Source organism: Sturnira hondurensis, unplaced genomic scaffold (assembly GCF_014824575.4).
Source record: "Sturnira hondurensis isolate 20B ecotype Veracruz unplaced genomic scaffold, ASM1482457v3 Scaffold0015508, whole genome shotgun sequence".
NCBI classification, from domain to species: Eukaryota; Metazoa; Chordata; class Mammalia; order Chiroptera; family Phyllostomidae; genus Sturnira; species Sturnira hondurensis.
In genome coordinates this window covers 122,766-149,139 of record NW_028088139.1, presented here as the reverse complement: position 1 = coordinate 149,139, position 26,374 = coordinate 122,766, and the positions used below count along the sequence as shown (strand labels likewise).

Genomic DNA, 26,374 nt, shown 5'->3' with positions numbered 1-26,374 from the left:
GCTGGGTCACTGGTTCTGCCTTCTCCAGCAGTCCTGGGACTGTTGGCTTAGTTTGTCTTCACAACAGGGGTCCTCTTCAGGGCCATTCCAGGTTCACAGGGGTCAAGTTTGCCTGGGCCTTCTGCCAGGGCTGTGGCACTTATACCTGCTCATAGGCAAAGCGCTGCCCATGACCTGATGCTGGTGTGGGAGGAAGAAGCCCCCTGCCAGCTACCATGGTCCTGGTGATAAAGCCAGCCATGCTCAGAGCAGAGCTATCTGCAAGCTCATTTATAGATAAGGATGTGGGCGTGTCTTTCCCTCCACAGACGTTTAGAATTGTGATTCTCCACCGTTTGCCTGCCTTGAGTGTAAGCTCCAAGCAGAGCTTCAGTAGTCTGAGCCCGCCACCGGCCCACCCCGGCTTCCTCCCTCAGGACCTGGTGTCCACGCCTGCAGGTCATGTCTCCTTCAGCCCCAGTACCACGGCCTCCAGCCCCCTCCTTTTGTGGGGACCCTAGAGTGAGGGCCCCGCTGTACCAGACCGGAAGGTTGCAACACCCACAAGAAAACATAACGCACCCCCAACTGTCCCTTCTGGCCACATCCCTCCTCACATTTAATTTACACCCTGGCCTCATTTGCCACCTCCACTTCTGAGCTGAAGCCTCTCTCTCATCTCTTCCAGGAAGCCCCCTTGGGTGTTGAGGGCTCCGGGGAGCGGGGGGAAGGTACAGAACCTGAGATAGAGAGACATGTTCTGAACCACCGACCAAACCACTAATGGTGATGACACCCTTCCCCTCACACAACCAGGACCTCAGGAAGGGGAGAATTTATCAGTACAACCGAGGAAGGGAGGGCGTGGGACAGAGTGGTTGCCGGGAACTGAAAAGTTAAAACAGATCCAGCCTGCTCGCCAGGAGCACGGGCTCCTCCAGTTGCCTATATTGCTTGCTGGCTGCTTCCTCTTCTTCCTTTTTTTTTTTTTAAGCAGCGCAGAGGCCCCAGGAGTCAGGGGGCACAGCCTCTTCTCTCAGAGGCCCAGGAGTCTGGACCACCAGCTTCCTCGTCCCTCAGGACTCAGAAACCCAGTGCTCACCCCCATGGAGCCCTGCCGGTCTCTGGCCCTGCTGGCTGGCTCCCTGGCCCTGACATCTGTCCTCGTTGCTATGAGCACAGATTTCTGGTTCGTGGCCATGGGGCCCAACTATTCATCTCATTCCGGCCTCTGGCCAAAGGGGGATCAGCACTCTGTCGCAGGTAAGGAGGAGTGGTTTCTCTTGTCTGGGGGTTAGGGGAGAAGAGCCGGAGAGAACAGGCCCTCAGCGGTCCCCTCTCTGAGCAGGCTACATCCGCGTGACGCAGGCTTTCACCATTCTGGCTGCCCTGTGTGGCCTGGTATCTGCGGGCTTCCTGGTCCTCTCCTGCATCCCCTCGCTGTCTGCCCCGGGCCGCGGCCCCCTGCTTTCTTCCATCACAGCCTTCACCGCAGGTGAGGACTCCGGGCTGCCCGTGGGCATTGGGGACTGCGAGTTCCCACAGAGCGACTGAGCGGCCTTCTTGTCTCTTGTCCCAGCCCTCTCCATGTTGGTGGCTATGACAGTCTATACCAGTGAGCGGTGGAGCCAACCTGGAAACCCCCAGGTCCAGTCCTGGTTCGGCTGGTCCTTCGACCTGGGCTGGGTTTCGGTTGCCTTTTTTCTCACTACAGGTAACTGTTTGCCCCAAGAGATCGGGAGGGCCTGCTGGGGGCTCTGAGGGAGCAGGGTGGGGGCAATTGCTAACCTCTGCCATTCCAGGTAGCCTGAGCCTGGCGGCCCACTGCCAGGCCCCCCGGCCTGACTACGACACCGTATGAGCGGCAGGTGAAGACAGCGGGTCTGAAGGCAACGCCAGGAACCACAGGGGCCCCTGGCCCTCCCTCGGCCCTCCCCCCAGCCCTTCCATAGCCCCTTGGTTTGTGTCTTCATTCATTCAAAAAACAGATGGCTGGAATCTGGTTGTTCTGAGATTCATTCACCCATGACACAAGCCGATGGCACGCTAGCTCCATGACGGGTGACAGTGGGCACCCAGAAGAGTAGGAAACCTCCACCTGTTCTCCGGGGACTCCCGCCCAGGGTGAGAGAGGCCAGGGTGGACTTGGTCAGTGCCCTGTATTCTCTGTCCCCTTCTTCGGACCTGGTTTTTCTCCTTTCTCCGACTTCTGTTTCCATCTCTCTTCGCTCTCCTTCTCTTTTCTTTCCCGTGCCTTCCATGCTTTAGTGCTTTCCTTCTCACTCCCTCTCTGTCCCTCGCCTGCGCTCTAGTTCTCCGTGCTCATTCACTCAGGGGAGTGAATTAATACTCCCTCCTGCTGGCTTTTCCCAAACACATCCTGTTTGCTGGGTCTCACAGGGATGCAAGTCCAGTGTAGGGGTGGAGTGGTTAATACAGGTCACTGGCAGGGTGTGGGACAAAGGGTGGTTGTGTCGTGGGGGAAGGTGAATGTGAGCTTTCTGAGGAAGAGGGTCTTTTTTAAAAATTGCATTGATTTATTTTCAGAGAGAGGGGGAAGGGAGGGAGAAAGAGAGGGAGAGAAACATCAGTGTGTGGCTGCCTCTCGTGTGCCCCCGACACTGGGGACCTGGCCTGCAACCCAGGCATGTGCCTTGACTGGGAATCAAACCAGTGACCCTTTGGTTCACAGGCCAGCCCTCAAACCACTGAGCCACATCAGCCAGGGCTGTTTAGGGACTTCTTAAGGGCCAAGGGAAGGTAATCCAGGCAGAAAAACTCCAAGGTAGAAACATGAAAAAGGCTGGAAGTGTACAGAGGGTAAACAGGGCTTCGTGGCCGGGAAGTGCAATGTGGGGGTGGGAGGAAGAAAATGAGAATGGACTGGTGGGTGGGAGCCAAGACCCCTAACGCCGAAACCGACTCTCTCCTAAGGGGATTAGGGAGCCAGGATGCAAGCAGGGGAGGGACAGTGTCAGCTCCCAGGGCCAGCAAGCCCTCTCTGGGGCACCCAAGAGGCTGAAAGGGAGAGAGGAGCTTGGGGATGCAACAGGTGAAACAGGAGTCAGTACAAGGCCTGACTGGGAACAGGGCAGGAGGTGGACAGGAGGGAAGGAGCCAGAAAGATTCAGGGAGCAGGAGAAACCAGACTTGGGGATCCAAGGGCTTTGTGGGGTGAGAGGCAGGAAAGGCGGAAGGATAGTGCCCAGGGGTGGGACAGTGGGACTATCCCTGTTTGGTGGGAGTTGCTGAGCTCAGGCAGAAAGTGACTGCGTGCCAGGGGTCTGGGAGACAGCCAGGAGCAGGTGAGGACTCCAGTCTAAGGTTGGGGAGAGAGACCAGGGCTGGAGATGGAGTTTGCGATGCTTTCAGAGCCTCGTGGTCCCTGGAACTGTGGGAGTGAGAAAACTCACCTGGTGGCAGGTACAGGGTGCAGGGAGCCGGAGGGGCAGGAGCCCACGTGGGCACCTGGGAAGCATAGTCAAAGCCAGGGAACAGGAGTGCTTATGGGGAAAAGGACAGAGAGCTTTTTAGAAGGACATGGTCTACCCTGTCACGGCTCTCAGGCTCCCCCCCCAGACCTGTCATTTGATTCTGAGCTGTCGCTTTGCTGGGAGAGATGCCTGTGTGTGTGTGAGTGTCATGGGCGGGGGGCGGGGGGGGGGCGGGTATCTCTTTAAATGGCTGCTGGGAGGGGGGTTCTGGAACTCCTGCTGCCTCACAGAGACTGACCCAGTCCCCCTTCCCCCTCCCTTCTGAGTTCTACCTCTAAGAAGCCCCGGGAGCTGGCTGTAAGTCACTTAGCTGGGTGTGTGGGGGTGGAGAGTGGGGAACACACTGGACAGGCCAAAAGGACATTCCACTGGGGGGATGGAGGTATCTGGAAGGCAGGGAGGTTCCTAAGCAGTGACTCCTGGAGGGGAGGGAGGCCTCAAAGTCTGCAGGCAGGGTTGCTGGGGGAGGGGGTGCCTCCAGGTCCCCAGAAGTAGCGGCCCCGGCAGGGGTGCTAAGATAGCCAGCTGTGATATGGAGGGACATGTGGGAGAGGGTCTCTGAACCTGGAGAGGGGCCTGGGGGCAGGAGGGGTGGTGGTCCCTCATGCAGGTGGGCCCCCCCTCCCCCACAGCAGCCTCCCTGGCATGGGGGTGAAGCGAAGCCTTCAGAGCGGTGGCACCCTACTGGGTTTCTTGGCCAACATCCTCATGATTCTCTCCACTTCCACCAACTACTGGATCCGCTTCCCGGGGGGACACAGCGGCCTGTGGCAGGACTGTAACGGTGGCATCTGCTCTAACATCCCCTGCCAGAGTGAGGCCCAGCCTATTCAGATATCAGACCCCCACTACACAGACCCAGAACTGACCACAGCTGTCCCCCTCCCCTGACACAACAGCTGGGCGCATCCTGCGGCGGGAGGGGGGCGTTCAATTCCTCCCACGACGGTCTCAGATCCAGCTGCCCCTCCGTGATCGAAGCCACCACGCACACGTCAAGCTCTCAGGACGACTTTCAAGTCCCTATCCAAACCCCTGACTCTGGGGCCAGCCGGTACCGGCTGGTGGGGGCGGTGGTCAGGTGCGGCGTCTGCGAGGGGCTGAGGCAGCCGACTCTTCCCAGCCATGCTGGCGGTGACCGGGGCATGCATGGTGCTGGCGGCGGGCTGCAGCATCGTGGGCTTGGTGATGGGGCTGCGGATTGTGTGTCACGAGAGCGACTCGCGGGGCCAGACTACGAGCGCTATCTTCTTCCTCTGCGGTGAGACAGCTGCAGGCCTCTGGACAACGGGGAGGGGTTCACAGGAAGTGAGCCGAGGGGAGGGGCTGGTGACCCAGAAGGGTGAGCAGAGCAGGAAGGGGAGGGGTCAAGGGCGGGCCCCGGGGGAGACGGGCGAGGTCCTGTCGAGCGGGATCGCCATGAGGGGCGTGGTCTAGGTGGTGGGCGTGGTCTGGGTGGGACCTAGGTGCAGCCCCTCCCGGCCTGCTTACCTAGCGGGTGGGCGGGGCCAGGCTTGCTGCTGCTGATCGCTTTGACAGGCTACACCGTAAAGAATGCGTGGAAAAGCGACGTCTTCTTCTCCTGGTCCTATTTTTCGGGGTGGCTGGCTTTACCATTCTGTATTCTCGCCGGTAATGTGGACAGCGGGAAGAGGGTGGAGAAGCCTATCCAGGGGACCCTCCTCTCCGGCCGAGACTCCTCAGCCGCCCTTCCAGCAAACCCCATTTTGACCTCAAGAGCCCCCCCCCCCCCACCATACTCCACTCCCGACTTTCACAGACCAGGCAGAGACGCCTTGGAGCCCCAAACCCCAGGCCCTGGGGCCCTCCCGGTCACCCGTCCCAGGACCCACCGCCCTCCACCCGCCCTCCTCTCCCCTCCCGCCAGGCTTCTGCTTCCTGATGGCGGACATGATCGTGCAGAGTACAGATGCTATCGGTGGGTTTCCTGTGTGCTTGTGACCGCAGCCTGCCTGGGGCAGAATAAAGGAACGGCTCAACCTCCGCCGCTCCGCCTGCCTTTCTGGGGGATGTGAGGACGCGGACACAGGCGATGTGGACACGTGGAAATATGACCCTGAAGAGCACGACGATTCGGGCACGGGGGGTAGATAGAGGCTCAGAGAGGACATAAGGACATGGAGCTATAGGGGACGTGAAGGCCTGGAGGACACGGGCATGGAGATACAAATATGGAGTGGACAAAGGACGTGGATGTGGAGAGGAACGGGGACAAGTGGCAGTGGAGTCAGGAGCGGACAGGGGCGCATGGAGAGGCTGTAGGAACACGGACATGGAGGAAATAAGGAGACAGACACCGGAGGGCTCAGAGGCGGGGGCATCATCTGCACGGGGTGGGCGTGGGGACACGGACACTGCGACTTTGAGAGGCAAGGAAGAGGCAGGGACCTAGAGTCGGGGGTAGATCCGAGGACGCTGGAAAAATTTAGGACGACAGGCAACAGTTCCAATCCCGAGAGCGTCTCCCTCCCGGGAATGACCTTTCCCCTAGTTCCCTGTCAGCCCCGCTCCAAGAGGCCACTGTCCCGTACCCGCGGGGTCCCGCCGCTCTCTCCGGGACCCGCTTCTCATTGGTCCCCATCCTTGACACACCTCCCTACTCTGGCCTCTCGATTGGCCCTTTGTCGGGGCGGAGGCGGGCACTGTAGAGAATGACTGGCTGGCGGCCGGGGCGCAGGCGCAAAAGAGAACGGGACGGGGCGTCAGGACCCAGAGGCGGAGGGAGGGGCCTGACCTGGCCGGTGGCGGAGGCAGGAAGATGGCGGAGCTGCGCGCGCTCGTGGCAGTCAAGAGGGTCATCGACTTCGCCGTGAAGGTGACCGGGCTCCCCTCTCCCACCTCCCTGTGCCCCGCGGCCGTGTGCTTCTGGGATCACGAGATGTGCTTCTGTATGAGGGGTCTTCGCGTAACCTCTGATCTCTGCCGCTCTTCTCCCCGAACGTCAAAGTCGCACCTCAGGGCAAAGATCAAGGACTGAGGTTCTGACATCCGAACCCCGCTCCGGGGTTATGACTCCGTTTCCTTTTCCCCGGTTCTGAACTCACTGTCTTAATTGCGTGCAGGGCGAGTTACCGTCGCTATTTCTTAACATGCTGGAGGAGTCAGTCATGTTCCCCGTTTAACCCATGGAGAAACTGAGGCACAGAGAGGTCACAGAGCCCGGAAGGGGCAGAGCCGAGGTTGCTGTCCTGGTCCGAGTCCGCACCCCAATGAGCGCTTTGCACCCAAGCCACGCTTTCGCCCGCTAGGCTGCGCTGCAAACTCCATCGACTCTCACAGTACAGGGAACGTGCTGTAAAGGAGCTCAGACAGGGTGCTGGGGGAACCCAGAAGCTCCGTTCCACCCCACAAAGCTACAGGGTGAGTGAAGAGGCTCGAGCTAGGAAGGGAGGGAAAAAGTGTCTGCTAGCGATGGAAGCCAGTCTGCTGAGTCTTTGGGAGTGGCTCACGGCCTCCATGAGACTTTTGGGGATGTCTCTGAGAGCTTGGCTTGCCCCAGAGAGAAGCTGGTGGGTGACTGCCCATCCAAATCTCTCCCCCTCCCCCTCCACCCCATCATACTGGAACCCTGCTTCTGTGTCCCTAGCATTGCCCCACACAGGACCCGGCATGCTGGAGGCTTTTTTGGGGGGGTGAAGTGCAGCCCCTGCTAGGCTGGGTGGGGTATGTGGTGGGGAGAAGGACCCAGGAGCCTGGCCTCGGCATGAAAATTTCAGTAATCATAACAGCTCACATTTGGTGGGTATTTAACTGTTCATCAGGCAATGTTCTAAGTCCTTGGCTGAGGTTCGCCCATTTGGTTCTTTCAATATTCTCTAGACTTACTAATCCCATTGGACAGGTGAGAAAACTGAGGCCTCTGTTACTTGCCCCATCATCCAATAGGCAACGACAGGCAGCACTGAAACAGGGCACGTCCTGCTCCAGTCTGCCCCTCCCATTCCACTCAACAGCTGCTCCACACCCAGCGTTTGTTGCCTCCAGGCTTTTTGAAACATGCTCCTCTTGGGGTTCCGGGACCCCACTCTCCTGGGCTCCTCCCACCTCTGACTGTTCCTTTGGGCTCCATAGCCCTCTGGGCCTCTCTCAGCCCTGATCCAGCCCCAGCCCCAGCCCCTGGCCTGAGACATCTGGGGTCACATCTGTCTCCCCAACCAGGAAGGCTTACGGGATTTACTCAGCTCTGGGTCCCAGCCTCACCAGCCTGGGGCCCTGCACATGGGTGCCTTCACTGTGTGTGCTGCGTGAAAGGAAAAGTGAAGCATCCTGGTATCAGTTCCCAAGCTTTCTCAAAGTGTGGGTGCATGCGCCCCGCCCACAGTGCCCTGGGGCCCCCTCCATTGCATCTTGTCTCCATAGATGTGTCTGACTATTGACATCCCTTTCTGAAGAAATAACTGATTCAAACCCTGGCAATGACCTAATCACCAGGCTAGACCCGCCTCTCACTTCCCACAGTCCATGGGCTCTCAGCCCGGCCCACCTGCCCTCTCTGTCTCCCTGCCCTATTCCCTCTTCTCCATCATCATGGCTACAGTAGTTCAGGCCTCGACTCCTCCCTGATGGACCCTCACCCTGGTTTCCTTCCCAGCTCTCAGCCTTAGGGGTCTCCCTGAACCTGGAGCTGCCCTGCCCCTCCAGTGGCCCCGCACCCTCAGGAAAAGGTCCCACCCCTCAGCTTGGTGTTCAAGGCCCTTTGAAGTTCAGCCTTGGTCCCCTTTTTAACCTACCGCATCCCTCTGTCCCTTCCTTGCCCTCTGTGCTTCCATAGTTCCAACCTGCTCTACTTTCCCCAACAGACCAGGCCACTCCATGCCTTGGGCCTTTGTCCCTGCTGCGCCTTCTGCCTGGACATCCTTCCCACTTCTCCCTGCAGCCTCTGCGTCTCACCCCTCCCTGTCCTGCCTAACTCCGATGGGTGTTGCATCAAAGTTTAGTGCTTCTCTGGCATAGCCTCCTCCAGGAAGCCCCCCATTCTGCCTGCTCAGGTCAGGTTATGTTGGTGTGTCCTTAGGTGCTCCTACAGGACTAGGCTTTTCTTTCTCAGCCCTCCCCACACTGAATTGCGGTCCTTTGTGTACCCAGTTGTCACCCCCCCCTCGCTTCTGCAGTTCTTTGTGGGTGTGCCAGCTCTGACCCACCTCTGTGTTCCCAGCACCCCTTCTCACCTCCTTCCCGTGTTTGCTCAAATGTCGCCTTCTCTGTGAGGCCTTCCCTGGTCACCTACTTAAAACCTCAGCCCCGTGGTCCCTGTCTGCTTCCTTGCTGAATTTTCCCCCCCAACTGGGATCCCTTTGAAACCCATGATGTCATTTCCTGATGTCTGGCTTTAGTGATTGTCTCCGCTTCCAGAATCTGAGCTCAGGGTGGGGAGGGGAGTCTGAATGATGTGGTCACTGCCGTCTGAGACAGCAGGTGCACTGCTGGCACAGCTCAGAGGGTGGACTCCCGGCCCAGCTGCCCGGTCCTACTTCCCGCTGTGTGACCTTGGGGGAGTTGCTTAGCCGCTCTGAGCCTCAGCTTCCTCCTCTTACAATGGGAATAATGCTAGTGCTTCCCTTATTGGCTTGTAGTGATGATAAATAAGCTCTTAACACAGTGCCTGGCACACAGTAAATGTTGGCTGGTACTCAGTGAATATTGTTATGATTGGCTGTAATATTAATGAGAGTTTATTTACTCATTTATTCAAAACATAAATGTTCTGCTTAATGTATGTGTGTGTGTGTCTCTCTCTGGGTGTCTGTGTGTCTAGTGTATTAATAGGTATTTGGCGACCCAGGAATACCCACTTCTGGCCAAGGACACATTTTCCCTGAGGCTGATGAGCCTTCAGCTTTAGGGCTTTCAAGGCCCAAGGAGAGGCCGGAGTGATTTTGTCTTCATGATTAGCTATTTATTTTCTCAAAAGGGACCCTCCGAAGAATGGAAATTTGGGGCACCCCCCCAAAACCTGTTTCTGTCCCTGAGCCTAACCCCGACCAGCCAGGCCTTCTGTCAGTTTTGGGAGCACGTGGCTTTGCCTCCATCTCCTTGCCCCTCCTCCTCCCTCAGGTCGAAGGTCACCTTGGGCATGTGGACCTTCTCCACCTGCCCTCCCCCACACGAGGCGTCCTGTCGAAGGGTCTCAGAGCACAGCCCGCTGCCTGAGCGTTTTGCTGCTGTCACTGCTTGCTGGCCACTGTCTCCCATCTGGCGTGGGCTGTCGTCCTGCTGGCTCTGGGTCCTGGTCACTCTGTGCCCTGCCTGGAGCCCCAGAACATGCCCAGCGACTTGCTTAATAGATCAAAGACAGAACAGAAGTCCTTGATCTGGGTCAAGGGCTCAGGAAGAGCCATTGGAAATCACTTGATAAAAACCCGCTTGGATATAGTGGCTAAAGAATGAGGGGACTGACTCTTCTGTCTCTGTGGGCAGGCTTGCTTGGCATCCTGGAGGCGCTCGTGGTTCCCAAGACAGACTTGGGGTTAGACTCCAGTCCCGCCACTGCCTTGCTGTGTGACCTTGGGCAAGGTGCTTGGCCTGTTTCTGCCTCCCTTGCCCCATCTGTCATACAAGGATGGTAATGGCAGTCACCTGCCTCCTGGGCTGTTACCAATTAAATGAGATGGTGCATATACAGCCCTTGCAGCCCTTGTGTGGGTATTTATAACACATTTGGGGATATCATCAAATGCATTTCTCACTGGGAGTGATGCAACAAAACTTTGAGAAATACTCTTTCAGGCCCGAGGAGCAGCGACAGCGTAGGGACGAGCATGTCAGATATCCCTGGTGCCCAGGGACTGTCTGACCGAGAGGGTGAGAGGGCCACCCTCTGCCAGCTGGTGAATTGTAGTCCCGCTCTGTCCCTGAAGCCATTGGGACCCTCGACCAGGCCCCTGTTGTCCCCATCCAGCCTGTGTGAGGGTTGGTGCTGCAGGACTGACCCCTGACCCTGTCCCTTCCCCTCCTGGCTGAGCAGATCCGGGTGAAGCCAGACAAGACAGGTGTGGTCACAGACGGAGTGAAGCACTCCATGAACCCCTTCTGCGAGATTGCCGTGGAGGAGGCCGTGCGGCTCAAAGAGAAGAAGCTGGTGAAGGAGATCATTGCTGTCAGCTGCGGGCCCTCCCAGTGCCAGGTATCCCGGGGCCCAGAGGGGTGCTCAGCCTGGAGTTTTGGGTCTGAAGGAGGGGCTGGGGGCCTGGACCCCTGGGTCTGAGGGAGGAGGGGCTGGGGGCCTGGATCCTGGATCCCCCTGGGGCTAGAAGCCAAGCAAGCCCCTTCTCTCTGTGACAGGAGACCATCCGCACTGCTCTGGCCATGGGCGCAGACCGAGGCATCCACGTGGAGGTGCCAGCTGCAGAGGCAGAACGCCTGGGTCCCCTGCAGGTGGCCCGGGTGCTGGCCAAGCTGGCAGAGAAGGAGAAGGTGAACCTGGTCCTGCTGGGCAAGCAGGTGAGTGTGCCCGCCCCTCCCACCCCTCCCGCTCACCCCTCCCACTCACCCCTCCCATGCCACCCCTGCCTGGGAGTGTGGAGGGAGTGCAGTGAGAGGCCCGTGACTCAGGCTCAGGTTCACACATGACCCCTAGGCTGAACAGCTCAGGACTTTGTTGTGCTGGTGGAGAGTTTGAGTAGGAAGGACAGGGTCATCGTGGGCTTTAGAAAGTCCCCTTGGGACCCTATAAGGGTGATTGGCACCCAGGGGCCATGATGGTTGTCCATTGGTGGGGAAAGGAGGCCTGGGCCCAGGCCAAGGGGACAGAGCAGAGACAGGTCCAGCGGGAGGGACAGAGCTTGACCCAACAGAATGAGGGGGTGGGAGGAGATGGGGACGGTGCCAGGTTCCAGGGTGGCTTGGAGGCACAGGGGACAGGCAGGGGTGGGAACATCCACATGGGTTCTGACCGAGGCCTGGGCTTGAACAGAGATTGGAGGCATTCGGAGGGCACTCAGGAGCTGTGGGGGCTCTGGGAGCCAGGAAGCGGCGGGATCAGCTGTGGGTGCAGAGAGACCCCCTGAGGAATAGGACTGGAGGGGGAGAGACTGGAGTCTAGGAGTTTGTTTAGGGAGGATGCTGGGGGCCAACAGAGTTACCCGGGGGCAAGAACTCACCTAGAACTTCCCTGGGCACAGGGCTCTCCCAGCCAAGGCAGGTGCGTGCTTGGGCTCGTCCATTCCATGAGGAGGCCCTGGAGACCCTACCTGGTGGCCTCACCCAGGAGGAGGGCAGAGGAGGGCCACCGGAAGAGCCTCAGACAGACCAGGGTTGGACGGGGAGATCAGGAAGCAGGGAGGGGGCCTGAGAAGGAGGGTCAGAGACAGTGAGTCAGATTCAGAGATGCGCAGGAGACTCGGAGATGGCGTTGGGGCCTCAGCAGGGAGAGATTCTACAGGGCCAGCTCAGCCCCCGGGGAACCAGGGACACTGATAGGTCCACCTGCGTCACTGGGTGTCCCGCCCATGTTGGGCAGCATAAAACGGAGGGGACAGCAGGGCAGTCAGAGCACAAATGTGGAAACTGAAGCAGAGGCTCTCACCATAGAGGAGGCCAGCATGGCAAGGGCGGGGCTGGGCAGGCACAGGTGCCACACCGGCTCCCCAGGTAACAGGTGCTGGCGGCACGGCCTGTTGAAGCTTCCTGCGTTTGCTGGTGGGTCTCAGACTCTGACGTCCTGCTTATCCTGGTTGTCAGGGGCCAGTTCCTGGGGCTTAGGCCTCCTGCTGTGGAGGTGCCAGGACACTCTTTGTTGTAGGTGGCAGAATCGCAGCTCACACCAGCTTGACCAAAAGTGAACTTATTAGCCCTGACCAGGTGGCTTAGTTGGTTGGATCGTCCTCCCATACACCAAAAGGTTGTGGGTTCAATTCTCCGCTCAGAGTGTGGGTTCGATTCCCTGGTCAGAGTGCAAACAGGAGGCAAACAGTTGATGTTTCTCTCTCCTCTTCCTCTCTGTCTAAAATCAATAAACATATCCTCAGGTGAGGATTTTTTAAAAAGTGAACTTATTAGCTCAGGTGAGGAGAGCTTCAGGCACAACTTGATCCAGGGTCACATAGGTGCTCTATGCTCTGTTCCTCTGTCTTGGCTTCACTCTCTACATCTCCAGGCTCACGTCCCACCAACCCAGTGACCCCAGCAGAAAAAAGACCCTCCTTCCCAAGGGCTCTAGCAAAACTCCCAAGGCTGACTCTCCATTGGTCTAGCTGGACTCATGTGTTCATCCCTGAGCCAATCACTGGAGTCAGGGGCAGAATGTTCTCATTGGCTGAGATCCCCTTCATTCAGTTCCCCAGTGTGGCCCTCCATCTGCCTAATACAGATGCCATTCTGTATTAGATTCAGACAGGGCACAGATTGACATTGGGGATGCCAGGTGCCCTCTGTGCCCCTGGACGAGGGACTGCCAATCTCTGGGCCCATGTGAGGGGATGGATCATGTGAGACCAGACGTCAGTAAGCCGTGGCCCACAGAGACCCCAATTTGTAAATAAAGTTTTATTGGGACACCATGGCACCCATTTGTTTACACAGACGCACACGTGTTGTCTATGGCGGCTCGTGCACTGCAGCAGCAGCGTTGAGGCGCCGTGACAGACCCTATGGGACATTTGCCCTCTGGCCCATTGTAGAAAATGTTTGCCAGCCACTGTTGCAGACAGAGGCCGCAGTGGTGCCTGAGAGCCACATTGTCACCCCGTCTTCTCTTTTCCCACTCAGGCCATTGATGATGACTGTAACCAGACAGGGCAGATGACAGCTGGATTTCTGGACTGGCCACAGGTGAGGCTAGAATGGATAGCACCTGCCTAGGGCCAGGCCTGGGGGCTTCGAACCCAGCCGCCCTGTCGCCCTTGGGGGAGGCAGACATGAAGCAGGACAGCAGCAACAGCGGGCAGGGTGGAGGAGCACCCAGCCAGGACAGCAGGCCTCGTCTGGGCCTTCACGTGCTCCATCCCCACCAGCCCTGCTGCTCCTCACCCACACCAAATTCATCCTTGCCTCAGGACCTTTGCACTTGCTGTTCCCTCGGCCTGGAACGGGTTCCCTCAGATCACCTCAGGGCTTTGCAGCCCCTCCTTCAGGCGGAGGCCTCTCAGCTGTCACCTCCTCGGTGAGGCCTTCCTTGCTCACCCTCTGTGAGATGCTTATGTCACCTCCAAGCTCCAGATTCCCCGTCCCAGCCCGTGGCAGTCCCATAGAAACACGAACCACAGAGGTCATTAAAAAATTTTTCATAGCCACGTTTCAGCAATACAGAGAAACTGGCAAACTTCATTTTAATGGTATTTTATTTAACCCAGTATATCTTAAATATTATTTCAACATGTAATCAATATAAAAAAATATCGAGTTACTTTGCATTGTTTTTACATTTTTTTCCCATTTCTATATCTTTATTTATTTATTTTACTTTCAGTCACAGTTGATATTCAGTAGCATTCTGTATTAGTTTCCGATGTACAATGTAGTGTTTAGGTAATCACATAATTTACAAAGTGTTTCCCCAGATAGTTCGAGTACCCATCTGACACCATACGTAGTTATTGTCACGTCACTGATTATATTCTCTGTGCTGCACTTTACATCCCTGTGAACGTTTTGTAGCCACCAATTTGTGTTTCTCAATCCCTTCACCTTTTTCACCCAGCCTCCAATCCCCCCATTCTTTTATCCTTCGGTATGAAATCTTCGAAATCCAGTGTGTATTTCATATCGACAGCAAGTCTCAATTCAGAGAATAGAAAATTTCAATTAGAAATACTTAATTTAGATTTCTAACATTCACAGTTGAAAACGTAGATCCATACACCCAAGTTTTCCCAAACAGACTTCAACATTTTCTAACAACTACCTTGAGAATCTTTTTTTTTTTAAACAGCTTGGTTGAGATATAACCGGCTTACAAACACCTGCACATATTTGAAATGTACAGTTTGGCGAACTCTTAACATGTACACATCCATGAAGTCATCACCACGATCCTCATAGTGTATCTCGCTTCTTGGGTTTTAAATTTAAAATAATTAGAAAAAGATCTGCCCTCCCTCAATCATACTAGCTGCGTTCCATGCCCTCAGAAGTCGCTCGCAGCCAGTGGTGACTGCGTGTTCGCCTGGGTGTGGGTGGCCAGGGCAGGTGCCCCCTGAAGCCGGGCAGGGCCTGGTCATGCTCACCATGGACCTGCAGAGCTGGGCTCACGGGCACTCAAAAGAGGCCCATGAGAATAATGGGACATTCCAACTGAGACCTGAAAGACTCAGTGAGGGGAGAGAACAGGCTGATTAGACACTGTGCAGGTCAGGAAATGATGAAACAGGGCTGAGGGGCGAAGGGGCCTTGGCCAGAGGATGGGCATGGACCCAAGAAGAAGGGGCCCTAGGGGATGTTTTGAGGAGGGAGGTGAGCACACAAGGCTGTTGTCAGCCCAGTGGAGGGGCCTTGAAGGTAACTCCTGGGGACACAATGGTGTGTAGGCAACAGTTTTGGATTTGCCAGCTACAGGTGACAGGAGGAATGTCATTGAGCCTCTCTCTGGCTAGTTTTCCTTATCTGTAACATGGGAATAATAACATTTTCTTCTAAAGTTCCTATGAGGATCTGATGACTTAATTCACTTAAATTACTTCCAATGGCACCAATTTTCAATATGTGCTCATTATTGTTAACGAAGGGAGACCCACTGGCGGGTTCAGGGTGTTAGGACCTGCACCTTGGCTTCCAGTGAAAGTAAAGACACCCTCCCCTAGATTTTTGAGGTCCTCTCTGTGGCTTCCCCCCACTGTTGAACCTGATGTCCGTCCCTCACCTTGCAGGATTCTCCCTCTTCTGTCCTCATTCGTCCACGGCTCCGTGCCTGCACTTAGCAGAGTGGCCTGCGGAGGACTGCTCCCGGCCTGCCCTGAATTAACCTGCGTATTCCCCTCACGCTGTCCCTCCCCAGGGCACCTTCGCCTCCCAGTTGACGCTGGAAGGGGACAAGTTGAAAGTGGAGCGGGAGATTGATGGGGGCCTGGAGACCCTGCGCTTGAAGCTGCCCGCTGTGGTGACCGCTGACCTGCGGCTCAATGAGCCCCGATATGCCACGTTGCCAAACATCATGGTGAGCGCCAGGCAGACAGGTCACTGGGGGCCTGGGAGCGGGTGAGGGCTGCAGGCCCTGTGCCTCCCGGCCCTGTGCCTCCCTGGTGGTCAGATGGGACGGGCAGGACCTAAGGGACATCTCCTCCAAAGGAAGGGATTACTGGTCATCCCGGTTAACAGAGGGTTCAGTGTCATTTGTGCCAATAATGAGAGCTCATGGAGGCTATTTTGGCTAACAGGGAGGGTTTATTGTTTACCTCAGCCAATAGAGAGGCTTCATCGGACAAAAAAAAAACTTCCCCTTGTGATGGCAGCCAATAGGAACAGTTCATTCTGTAATCCTAGCTAAATGAAGAGGATTTATAGGTCATCTCAGCCAGCAGAGAGAATTCAGTGGGTCATCTTGGCTAATACAATGGGTGCAATGAGTCACCTTAGCCAATAGGGAGAGTTCAGTGGGTCATCTCGGCCAATAGGGAAGGTTTAGTGGGTCATCTCAGCCAATTGGGAGAGTTTAGTGGGTCATCTCAGCCAATTGGGAAACTGGAGTAGTTTATCTCATCCAATAAGATGGGTTCATGGAATCATCTCAGCCAATAGGGTAAACTTAATGGGTTAGTTTAGCCGAAAGTCTAAAGAGTTTTACCGCCAGAGGATGAGTTGGCCAGTTCATTCCAGCCAGTGAGGGGCTTCCCGAGGCTGTGTACTAAAGGAGGACTCCTGCCACAGGAGGACTTCCCGGGACCTCCCAGCCAACAGGAATCGTCCGCACCAGGTGTGGCCCTGTAAGAGGTCATGTGTGTTCTGGCCAATGGGGAAGTCTAGAAGGGTTTAGCCAATGGGAATCACCCGGCAGATGCGGCACCCATGGGGGCTGCAGGAGTGTGAGCAGGGGATTTGGCGCCTTTGTGAAGTGTGGCTTCCTGTATGCAGAAAGCCAAGAAGAAGAAGATCGAGGTGCTCAAGCCCGGGGACCTGGGCGTGGACCTGACCTCTAAGATCTCTGTGGTTAGTGTGGAAGACCCACCCCAGCGCACGGCTGGTGTCAAGGTGGAGACCACGGAAGACCTGGTGGCCAAGCTGAGGGAGATCGGGCGGATTTGAGCCACTTCCGTGAAACCTGACAATAAAACTATGACTCTCGACATCTGTCTCTGTTACCTCATTCCATGAACACACATCTTTGATTCATTCAACAATTACTTAAGTTTACTTAAGTTTCCCAGCTGCCAGGCCCTGTGCTTGGCAACGCTGTAGATCCAGGTGAGTCACATCCATTCCCTGCCCTTGAGATGCTTCCATGTTGAAGGGGCAATGGACCTAGGCAAAGGCCACCGTGAGGTGGGGTGCTGTGTCCTGTGCGTGAGGCAGCACTGGGTACTGGGAGCCCACATGGGACATCTGAGCAGGCCTGTGGGGTCAAAGACACTTCCCAGTATGCTGGCATCTAAGTTGAGTCTCGAAAGACAGATATCAGTGAGGTCGGGGGAAGGGGCCATAGAAGAGCTTTCACGTGCAAAATGTTTGCTGGGGACTCCTGGGTGCCAGGCACCTGCTGAGACTTGGGGTGCAGGAGGGAAGGAGGCCAGAAGCTCTGATTCTGGTTGGGGAGACAGGCAAGAGACGACCAAAACCTAGTACAGGATGAAGAGCCAGGGCCTGGAGTCAGACTTCATGGTTTCAGACTTGCTCTCAAATTTACCAACTGTCAGGTGTGGAGTGAATAACTCCCCATCTCTGAGCCGCAGTTTCCTCACTGGGCTTATTGAAACAGTAAGAGCTTAGTGTAGTGGTTATGGGCCTGGGGTCTGGGTCCCAAGGCCCTGGGTTCAGATCCTGACCCACCCCTGTCTCCAGGAGGACCTTCGACACCTTCCTACTCTCTAAGCCTGAGTTTCCTCCTCCATCGGATGCAGTTAGTAACTGCCTGTGATCTGGTCGTCTGCTGTCGGCTTGGCCCAATAATCATTTATTCTGCTCATAAACCTGGGATTTGAGCTTGGCCGAAACAGCGCGCCTCACTTCCATGGCTCAAGTGGATCTAGAGGATCGATGTCCAAGATGGCGGCTCCATCATGTGCTTGCAGGCTGGCTGGGGCTGTGGGCTTGAGCTGGCTGTTGACTAGGGGGCCACATCGCTCCATGGAGCTGCTTGAGCTTCCTCACAGCATGGCGGGAGTGTTCCTTGCTACAGGAAATGGACCATGCCAGTCCCTTGAGGCCTAGGTGTAGACACGTGGGGTCACTTCTACTGTGCTCTCTTGGCCTAGAGGTCACAGAGCCTACACAGATGCCAGGGGAGGGGACAGAGACCATATTCCTTAATGGGAGGAAGTTAGAATTGCAGCCATTTGTAAACTGTAAAACCTACCCCATGGGGTTTAAAGCGGTAATGTGGTACCCTCAGAACCACTCCACAGGCAGAAAATGCTCACTGTGTAGTATCATCATTATTATTATCTGCATAGCAAGACTACCTGGGGAAGCTCAAAGACCTGGGACCTGCTAAGACCAGCATGGGATGGTAGGAAAAACTTTCAGAAGGAGTGAGCAGCCTGATCACCCTGGGCTGGACCACCCAGCGTCTCCCTCTGGCTGTGCAGCCTCTAGCAGGTCCTTCTCTGAGCCATAGTCCCCGGGATGGTAAACACCAGGCTCATGGGGCGTTTGGAAGGGTTCAGCCCATAACGTCTGTGGAACATTTTTTTTTTTTGCACGGTTCCTGTTGCGTGGTAAGTGGTAATTATTATTTTGGTTCATAATAAGAGACCTGAAGGACAAGTTGTGGTTTAGTCAGGTTGGAGGAGGGCGGGGAGCCAAGGAGAGCATTCCAGGCGGAGGAAACTGTCTGCAAATCTGGAAGGGGAGAGACAGGCCTAAGAATGGCAGGGTGTTTGTAGAGTAAGTGCTGGAGGGAGGAGGAAGTGGGCGGAGTGCATGGGTCTAGGTTAGACAAGATCTGGAAATTCCTTGGATATCTTCTGAGGGCCCTGAGGAGCTGTGGGAGGAAGGGGCAGCTCTGGGTGTAGACTCAGGGCTACGTGGGGATCCACGGACTGTAGGAGATGAGGCTGAAGATGGAAAGCTAAACGAGGGGGCAAGGGCAGAGGATGCGGCTTATGCTGGGGCCTGGCCAGTGGGAACAGAGGCAAAGAAGTCACACAGAGATGCAGGAGGCAGGAGGGGTGGGATTCAGAGATTCACAGCTGTGAGGACAGAGGAGGGTGGAAGACTCCCCAGCGGCTGCACGAATGGTGGAACTGTAGTCAAGATGAAGAATCCAGAAGGAGGGTCAGAGTAGAGGGAAGATGCTAAGTTCAGTGGGACGCAGGGTGTGGAGGCTCTGGGGGGGTTGACCATGCAGTTCTGGGTCTCAGAAGAGATGACTGGGTGGGAGATAGCCACTCGAAACTGGGTCCTGAGGGCAACAGGAAATCATGGGAGGGCCGGGAGCAGAGGAGGATCAGGGCCAGATGTGCGTTTATTGAGGCTGCGGCAAGCAGGACAGAGTGGACCCTGGGGAGGAGGAAGTTCGAGCTGAGGCCATGGCCATCAAAAGTGGGGCTCTGTGAAAGGTCACCTCACCCTTTCCCAGGAAGTCTCCTGGCTTTGCTCCCACACTTTCAGCTGGGACTTAGCTCTCATTCTCTCTCCTCTGGGGGTCTGGGGACAAGGGTCAGGCTGGATCTCCCCTTAGATGACAGTAGCTAATGAGGACCAGTGGGGTGGGGTGGGTGGGTCAGCCACCAGATTGGGGTGAGGGATCCTGGTGCCTCCCACTGGGTCTGGCTCCCTTCCCCGCCCAGGAAGCTACCAGTCCTGTTGGGCTTGCCGGAGTCTCACTCCAGTGTCCTCCTCCAGGGTGCGGCCAGCACCATGGACACCTCACAGGCTCTGCCGCTCTTCCTGCTCCTGGGTAAGTCTCCTGCTCAGCCCCTTGCCCACGGGTTCCCCTTCTCAGCAGCCCCTCAACGCCCACCCCTCCTCTCCTTTGCAGCCTCCGGAGTAGACGTCCTCACTCTCAGAGCTTCTTCTGGAGTTCAGCAAACCAACTTCATCTCTGACTCTCAAAGCTCTTCCCAGGGCCCCAGCTCAAATGTTTCTTTCAACAAACTCCCCAGGGAATTTCTGGATGGGTCTCCAGGTTCAACAGCCACTGCTGATGTCCCCCATTCCCAATGGATTCCCGAGGCCCTGCATTTGGACAACATAACTGGATCCCTCCAGTCAAATGTTTCTGCTGAGGACCAAAAGTCAGGCCTGGACCCCACCATCTCTGGGGCCTCTGATTCCCAAGTACTTCCTGGTATCTTGGGTTCTCAAGTTCCTGCCAAAGACTCAGAGTCTTCCTTTGCTGTTAAGAACCCAGCTTCAAACATTTCTGTCCAAGTCCCCGGAGCTAACGTACCTGTGGAGGGCCCAGGTTTCAAGTTCTCCCCCGAGGATCTGGATTTCAAATTCCCCACCCAGAGCCCCGAATTCAAAGTTCCTGCAGAGGTGCCCCTAGAGCCAAGCTTCCCCCAGCAGGTGGGGGGGCCTCTTGCTGTATTAGTGGGGACCACCATCCAACTCCCCTTGGTTCCAGTCCCCAGCCCTGGCCCCCCTGCCCCTCTGGTTGTCTGGCGCCGGGGTTCCAAGGTGCTGGCAGCGGGGGGCCTGGGGCCAGGAGCCCCTCTGCTCAGCCTGGACCCTGCTAACCGAGATCGCCTACGATTTGACCAGACCCGAGGGGGCCTGGAACTCGCCTCTGCCCAGCAGGAGGATGCTGGGGTCTACACGGCTGAGGTCATTCGTGCTGGGGTCTCCCGGCAGATTCGGGAGTTCACGGTGGGTGTATATGGTAAGTGAACCCCGAGGTCCAGAAAGCAGGCTGCCAGGGCTGCTTTGCCAGACCTTCGGGCAGGTCACTGCTATTCTGAGGTTGTTTTCTCCCCAGAAGAAGGAAACAAGAGAGAGGACTTCTGGGTTAGAGGAGAAGAGGGTCTGGGCCAAGGTCAGGGCACCTTAGGGAAGCTGGATCAGAGGATCAAGATTCCTGAGTTCTCTAGAGACTCAAGACACTAAGACTCGTGTGTCTGTGAGAAGAGAACTGGACGTTAGAGGAAGTCCCGCCAGCGCCTGGAAGTGCTTGGTATAGGAGGTGGAGGGCCTGGCGCTTGCTGTCCTGGACCTAAGGAAAAAGGAGGCCCGGGGCCTGAGCAAGTTCCTCTTTTCCCAGAGCCTCTACCCCAACTCTCCGTGCAGCCCCAGGCCCCGGAGACCGAGGAAGGGGCGACTGAACTCCGGCTGCGCTGCCTGGGATGGGGGCCGGGTCGCGGGGAGCTAAGCTGGAGCCGGGACGGACGCGTGCTGGAGGCAGCGGACCCGGAGGGAGCGGAGCTGCCCCGGATCCGCGCAGAGGGCGACCAGCTGCTCATCGCGCGCCCCGTGCGCAGCGACCACGCCCGGTACACCTGCCAGGTCCGCAGCCCTTTCGGCCACTCTGAAGCCGCGGCCGACGTCAGCGTCTTCTGTGAGTGGGCGTCTGCCTGGGGTCGGGGGCGGGGCCTGGGAGCCCCGGCTCCTCATTCCCTGGGGAAGAGGGGCTGACAGTCTAGTCCCTGGGGACCCTGGAGGGGTCCCGAGTGACCCCGACCACTCGTGGTACGAACCCCTCCCTCTATCCAGACGGCCCGGACCCCCCGGTCATCACGATCTCCTCCGACCGGGACGCTGCCCCCGCCCGCTACGTCACCGCGGGCAGCAACGTGACCCTGCGCTGCACCGCCGCCTCGCGGCCGCCCGCCGACTTCGCGTGGAGCTTGGCCGACCCCGCCGAGGCCGCGGTGCCCGCCGGCCCGCGCCTCCTGCTGCCCGCGGTCGAGCCCGGCCACGCCGGCGCCTACGCCTGCCTGGCCTCGAACCCGCGTACGGGCCGCCGCCGCCGCTCTCTTTTCCACCTCACCGTGGCGGGTGAGCGTAGCCGGGGCGGGGGACCCGCGGGGGCGGGGCCATCAAGGGGCGGGGCCATCAAGGGGCGGGGGCCAAATACGGGGGCGGGGTTTCCCAGGCGAAGGGGCGGGGCCAGCGAGGGGCTGGGGTACTGGGAGTGGGGGCGGGGCCACTGGGGAGGGGTGTGGCAATTGCAGAGGGGTGGGACCATCGCGGAAGCTCAAAGATTCCGGGTAAAAGGGGTGGGAATGCTCAGGAGAAGTGGAGAAAACAGCCAGAGGATGGGATACACGGGAGGGGGCGGGGCTGGCAAGGAAGGGCGGGGATTCCCTGGGAAAGAGGCGGGAATACTGGGATAAGGGGTGGGGCCAGCCTGGAGGGGCGCGGTCAGCTCCTACGGGGCGGGGCTCAGTGAAGACCCGCGAGTGAACGTGCGGGGAGTTGGGGATTAAAGGGGAGAAGGGAGAGGGGCTGCCTCTCTGATCTCTCCTTGCACTCCACAGATCTGCCCTCTGGGTCCCCACAGTGCTCGGTGGAAGGGGGTCCCGAGGATCGCAGCCTTCGCTTCCGCTGCTGGTGGCCTGGTGGGGTCCCCGCCGCTTCCCTACAGTTCCAGGGCCTCCCTGAAGGCGTCCGCGCGGGGCCGATGTCCTCTGCACTCCTGGCAGTTGTCCCCGCCCACCCTCGGCTTAGCGGCGTCCCTGTCACCTGCCTTGCTCGCCACTTGATGGCCACGCGCACCTGCACTGTCACCCCGGGTGAGAGCTGGTGGGACTTCTATCCCATTTCCTGAGGAGAACAGTGTATTTCTTAGCTTTTTTTAGGACTAAATGAGAGAAATGGAGTTTCTTAACTCCAGAGAAAAGGATTTCCTTTGTAACTCTACAAAAGGACCCAGGTTTTTTCTATACCTTCAAGCGGGAACAGGGACAAAAATTTCTTTCCTGGACCCAGGAGGAGGGCTGACACCTTCCCACGTGTTCAGAGTAATAATGGTTGAGAACGACATGGGTTTCCCAGCTTAAGACCTGGTTTATAATGGACCTGGTCTTTAATAAGTCCTGGTTAAGGAACTCAGTTGATGAATGAATGAGGGGGAGACAGGGAATGGACGTTGCTTCCTCACTCAACTAAGGCGCTGAGGTTTCACTGCTAATTCACCAAAGGGCACAGGACTTGTTCTTTGACTTTAGGGCAAGGACTTGACTGGGTTTCTTGCCCCTGCAGAGGCCCCTCGAGAGGTGCTGCTGCATCCGATGGTGGAGAAGACGCGGTCAGGGGAGGCAGAGGTGGTGCTAGAGGCCTCTGGCTGCCTGCCACCTTCGAAAGCATCCTGGGCCAGGGAAGGGCGACCCCTGGTCTCCGGAAGCGGGGGACGCCTGAGACTCAGCCAAGACGGGCGGAGGCTCCTCATTGGCAATTTCAGCTTGGATCGGGACCTAGGAAATTACTCCGTGTTGTGCAGTGGGGTGCTGGGTGCTGGGGGCGACCAGATCTCCCTCATCGGTGAGTTCTGTCCTTTCCCAGAACCCAGAAGCCTGGGTCCCCCAGCCCCGCCTCCCTCAGATCCAGGAGTCTAGGTCCCCCGCCCCTCCTCCCTCAGACCCAGGAGTCCAGACTCCAGCCCCTCCTCCCTCAGACCCAAGATGCCAGGACCCCAGCCCCTCTTCCTCATAGGCTCAGAATCTGAGTCTTTAGATCCTTTCCCCCTGGAATCTATGAGTCCAGGCCCACAGCCCCCTTTCCTTTCCCTCTAGGACTCACACATCTCATCCCCCCATCTTGATCCTTCCAGGGCCCTCCATCTCCTCATGGAGGCTGCAGAGAGCCCAGGACTCTGCGGTGCTGACGTGGGATGTGGAGCGTGGGGCTGTGGTCAGTGGTTTTGAGATCCAGGCCCGGCCGGAGGGGCCCAACCTGAGCAGAGCCATCCTCTACCAGGGTTGGGTCTCCTTGCTCATCCTGGGGCCTCAGGAACGGTCAGCTGTGGTGCCCCTCCCTCCTCAGAACCCTGGGACCTGGGCCTTGCGTATCATGCCCATCCTGGGGGGCCAGCCAGGAATCCCTTCACAAAGCCGGATCTACAGTGTTGGTGAGTTGGGGCTGTGGGACCCTTCTCCTGGGCTGCCTCCCCCAGTCGGTTTTACTGGATCCTCCTCCTCCCCGGATGAGTTTCCTGGGGCTGCCGTAACAAAGGACCGCGGATGGCTTGGCACCACAGAAATGTATTCTCCCACAGCTCTGGAGGCCAGAAGTCCAAAATAAAGATGTTAGTGGGGTTGTGCTCCCCCTGAGTCTCTGGGTAGAAGCTGACTTGCCTCCTCCAGCTTCTGCAGGTGCCTGTCCATCCTTGGTGTTCCTTGGCTTGCGGGCACATCCGTCCAATTTCTGCCTCCAGCTTCCCAAAGCCGCCTCCTCCCTGTGCGTGTCTCTGTCTTCTTTTTGTAAGGACACCAGTCATACCGGAATAGGATGTACCCTCATCTTCTTATCTTGACTTGACTCGTTGAATTGTGTCTTCCCCCAAAAAGATCTACTGACCTCCTAACCCCCAGTACTTGTGAATGTGGTCTTATCTGGAAATAGAGCAGGTGTGGTCAAGTCAAAATGATCTGCAAAGACTTTATTTCCAAATGAAATCTCATTCACAGGTACTGATGGTTAGGATGTCAATGTATCTTTCCTTTTTTTTTTTTTTTACTAAATAATTTAGAAAAGATTTTATTTATTTATTTTTAGGGAGGGGAAAGGAGAGAAACATCAGTGCATGGTTGCCTCTCAAGCACCGGCCAGTGGGGACCTGGCCTGCAACCCAGGCATGTGCCCCGACTGGGAATCAAACTGATGATCCTTTGGTTCACAGGCCAGGGTTGCCAGTTTGGGTTCTGAGAAGGTTGGAACAGCAGACTTGGAAAACTGATCCAACTCTGGCTCTCACTCACCTTACCCTCCTCTTTATCTCTTCCAGGCAACACCCTGAGCCCTGGGGCCATCGCCGGCATTGTCTTGGGCTCCCTACTGGGCCTGGCACTCATGGCAGCACTTATAGTCTTGTGCGTCTGCTGCCTGCGTCGTTTTCGGGGTGAGCAAGGGGCCAACTAGAAGGGTCCCTAGATAAAACCCCTTTGGAAGCCTGGCTGAACCAATCAACGTGGTTACAGGTCACAGTTCCCACCCAGCTCCCTCCATACCAGCTAATCAGCTGGAAGGCTCCACCTCTCAGCCCAGCTTCCCTGGCCATTGGCTGGGTAGGCGAGTTGGAGCAGCCAATCACATTTCTGTTTCTTTTCTTCCTCTCTCCCAGGAGAGACTCCCATGAAAAAGAAGCCTCCACCCACCTTTATCCCTGTGGTGCCCCCACTAGAGAAGAAGATGCAGAGTATGGCTCCGGTGAAGACTCCACAGCCTCTGCCCCTCAAAGTCCCACTGGAGGACCCCAGCCCAACGGGGGTCCACCAAGTGAGTGTGGGTGGCCCAATGACCTGCCGAGAGAGTGTGGACTTTTTATGTTATTTAGTCAGGGAGATGAGATGGTCTGCATTCTCTTCCTCCAGCTTTACTTGTTGGTTTACAAGCCTGGTAAACTTTCATCCTTTCAAAAAATATATACAAAAGTTCGGCAGGGCTTCCCACCCAACATTTAAGTATTTTAAAAGAAGAGTGACATTCTAGTTTTTCCCCCCAAAAGGAGTAAGATGGAACCTCCTTTATTTGTCTTTTCCATAAGAATGGAAAAAAACTTCCATTTTCTCTCCAAGGAGGGATGAGATTTCTTTTTCCTGGTAAAGGTGGGTTGTTGCATGTCTTATCTCTTACCAAGGGTGAGCGGACATTTTTTTTTTATTCCTTGCAAGTAGAGGAAACCCAGCTAATTTCTGAATAAGGAGAGCTAGTGCTGTAGAAATGGGTGAGTCAGGTCCGATCCAGTGTAACCCCTGAGGTTGTCCCTCACCCCTCCTCTCTCCTCCAGGTCACTGGCCCCAATCCAGTCATCTCTCCAGTTGGGGGCCCGAAGACTGTTCGGGCAGCCACACAGGTGTGACCAGGACTAACCGCCTGTTCCACACAGGACTTTTTGCACAGGACGTCTTGTGTTTACTCAGCAGCAGGCAGGACCTTCCTGTCCTGCTGTGCCTGAAGGTCAGACTCAGAAAGTGGGACTTCCTGTCGCCCTCTCTTGCCTCTGAAGACTCTACTTATATTTGTGTAACCAAGGAGGTGGGACTCCTGGGCTGGAGGAGACTCCTGATGATCTCACAGTGTGGTTTGTAGCCCTGGCTGCTGTGGCTCAGTAGATTGAGCACTGGCTTGTGGACCAGAGTCACTGGTCTGATTCCCAGTCAGGGCACATGCCTGGGTTGCGGGCCAGGTCTCCAGTAGTGGCCACGCTAGAAGCAACCACACACTGACATTTCTCTGCCTCACTTTCTCCTTCCCTTCCCCTCTCTCTAAAAATATAAATAAATAAACAACAACCAGTGCGCCTTGCAAACCACCGAGCAGGCAAGACGTGCAGACCGTGCAGCAAAGGGGCAGGCTTGTTGGGCTGCTCCTTGTTGGACCCAGGACCTGCTTCATTTCTGGAAAAGTCTTCCTACATCCAATTTGCCTCCTCCAGGCCATACCCACCCAACTCCCAGAGTCTTCATCTTAAAACGGATCCAAGCACATGCCCCTCTTCTCTGAAACCCTTCTGTGGCTGCCCATTGCCCTCCAGATGTCTGAACTCTTCATCATGACCTTCAAAGCCTTCTGGGTTGGCCTCCATTGGCCTCTCTGACCTCCCCTTCCAACACGTGTCCCCACCACTGCAGGGGCACAGGCTTTCCCACTGCCCTTTATTTTGTCTTCGGGTCTTTGCCCCTAGAGTTTGCTCTATC

General features: G+C 56.6%; 4 protein-coding genes and 1 long non-coding RNA gene across 7 annotated transcripts; all 5 read left to right on the top strand.

Annotated features, from left to right (window-relative positions):
- Nucleotides 1-722: 722 nt before the first annotated feature.
- NKG7 (natural killer cell granule protein 7) lies at nt 723-1,983 on the top strand. Its single transcript, XM_037064610.1, has 4 exons — nt 723-1,242; nt 1,328-1,474; nt 1,559-1,693; nt 1,782-1,983. The coding sequence occupies exons 1-4, from the start codon at nt 1,086-1,088 to the stop codon at nt 1,838-1,840; spliced, it is 498 nt and encodes a 165-aa protein (XP_036920505.1). The 5' UTR covers nt 723-1,085; the 3' UTR covers nt 1,841-1,983.
- A 2,135-nt stretch (nt 1,984-4,118) lies between these two features.
- CLDND2 (claudin domain containing 2) lies at nt 4,119-5,478 on the top strand. Of its 2 annotated transcripts, XM_037064545.1 has the most exons (4): nt 4,119-4,287; nt 4,597-4,734; nt 4,986-5,105; nt 5,362-5,478. In XM_037064545.1, the coding sequence occupies exons 1-4, from the start codon at nt 4,119-4,121 to the stop codon at nt 5,433-5,435; spliced, it is 501 nt and encodes a 166-aa protein (XP_036920440.1). In that variant the 3' UTR covers nt 5,436-5,478. The 2 variants fall into 2 exon arrangements, 1 of the variants encoding a protein (XP_036920440.1); XR_005069179.1 differs by lacking the exons at nt 4,119-4,287; nt 4,597-4,734 and having other exon boundaries at nt 4,965-5,105; nt 5,254-5,478.
- A 699-nt stretch (nt 5,479-6,177) lies between these two features.
- Nucleotides 6,178-16,708, top strand: ETFB (electron transfer flavoprotein subunit beta). Of its 2 annotated transcripts, XM_037064544.1 has the most exons (7): nt 6,209-6,309; nt 6,557-6,854; nt 10,459-10,617; nt 10,776-10,934; nt 13,200-13,262; nt 15,424-15,582; nt 16,497-16,708. In XM_037064544.1, the coding sequence occupies exons 3-7, from the start codon at nt 10,513-10,515 to the stop codon at nt 16,665-16,667; spliced, it is 657 nt and encodes a 218-aa protein (XP_036920439.1). In that variant the 5' UTR covers nt 6,209-6,309; nt 6,557-6,854; nt 10,459-10,512; the 3' UTR covers nt 16,668-16,708. The 2 variants fall into 2 exon arrangements, with proteins under 2 accessions (XP_036920438.1, XP_036920439.1); XM_037064543.1 differs by lacking the exon at nt 6,557-6,854 and having other exon boundaries at nt 6,178-6,309.
- LOC118999816 (uncharacterized) lies at nt 15,589-16,189 on the top strand. Its single transcript, XR_005069180.1, has 2 exons — nt 15,589-16,013; nt 16,045-16,189. It is a non-coding gene; the product is annotated as an uncharacterized LOC118999816 (long non-coding RNA).
- A 2,712-nt stretch (nt 16,709-19,420) lies between the features above and the next one.
- On the top strand, nt 19,421-25,815 carry VSIG10L (V-set and immunoglobulin domain containing 10 like). The gene is made up of 10 exons (XM_037064542.1): nt 19,421-19,479; nt 19,561-20,403; nt 20,782-21,075; nt 21,231-21,515; nt 21,998-22,252; nt 22,722-23,000; nt 23,290-23,586; nt 24,463-24,576; nt 24,799-24,953; nt 25,465-25,815. The coding sequence occupies exons 1-10, from the start codon at nt 19,440-19,442 to the stop codon at nt 25,534-25,536; spliced, it is 2,634 nt and encodes an 877-aa protein (XP_036920437.1). The 5' UTR covers nt 19,421-19,439; the 3' UTR covers nt 25,537-25,815.
- Nucleotides 25,816-26,374: the final 559 nt, after the last annotated feature.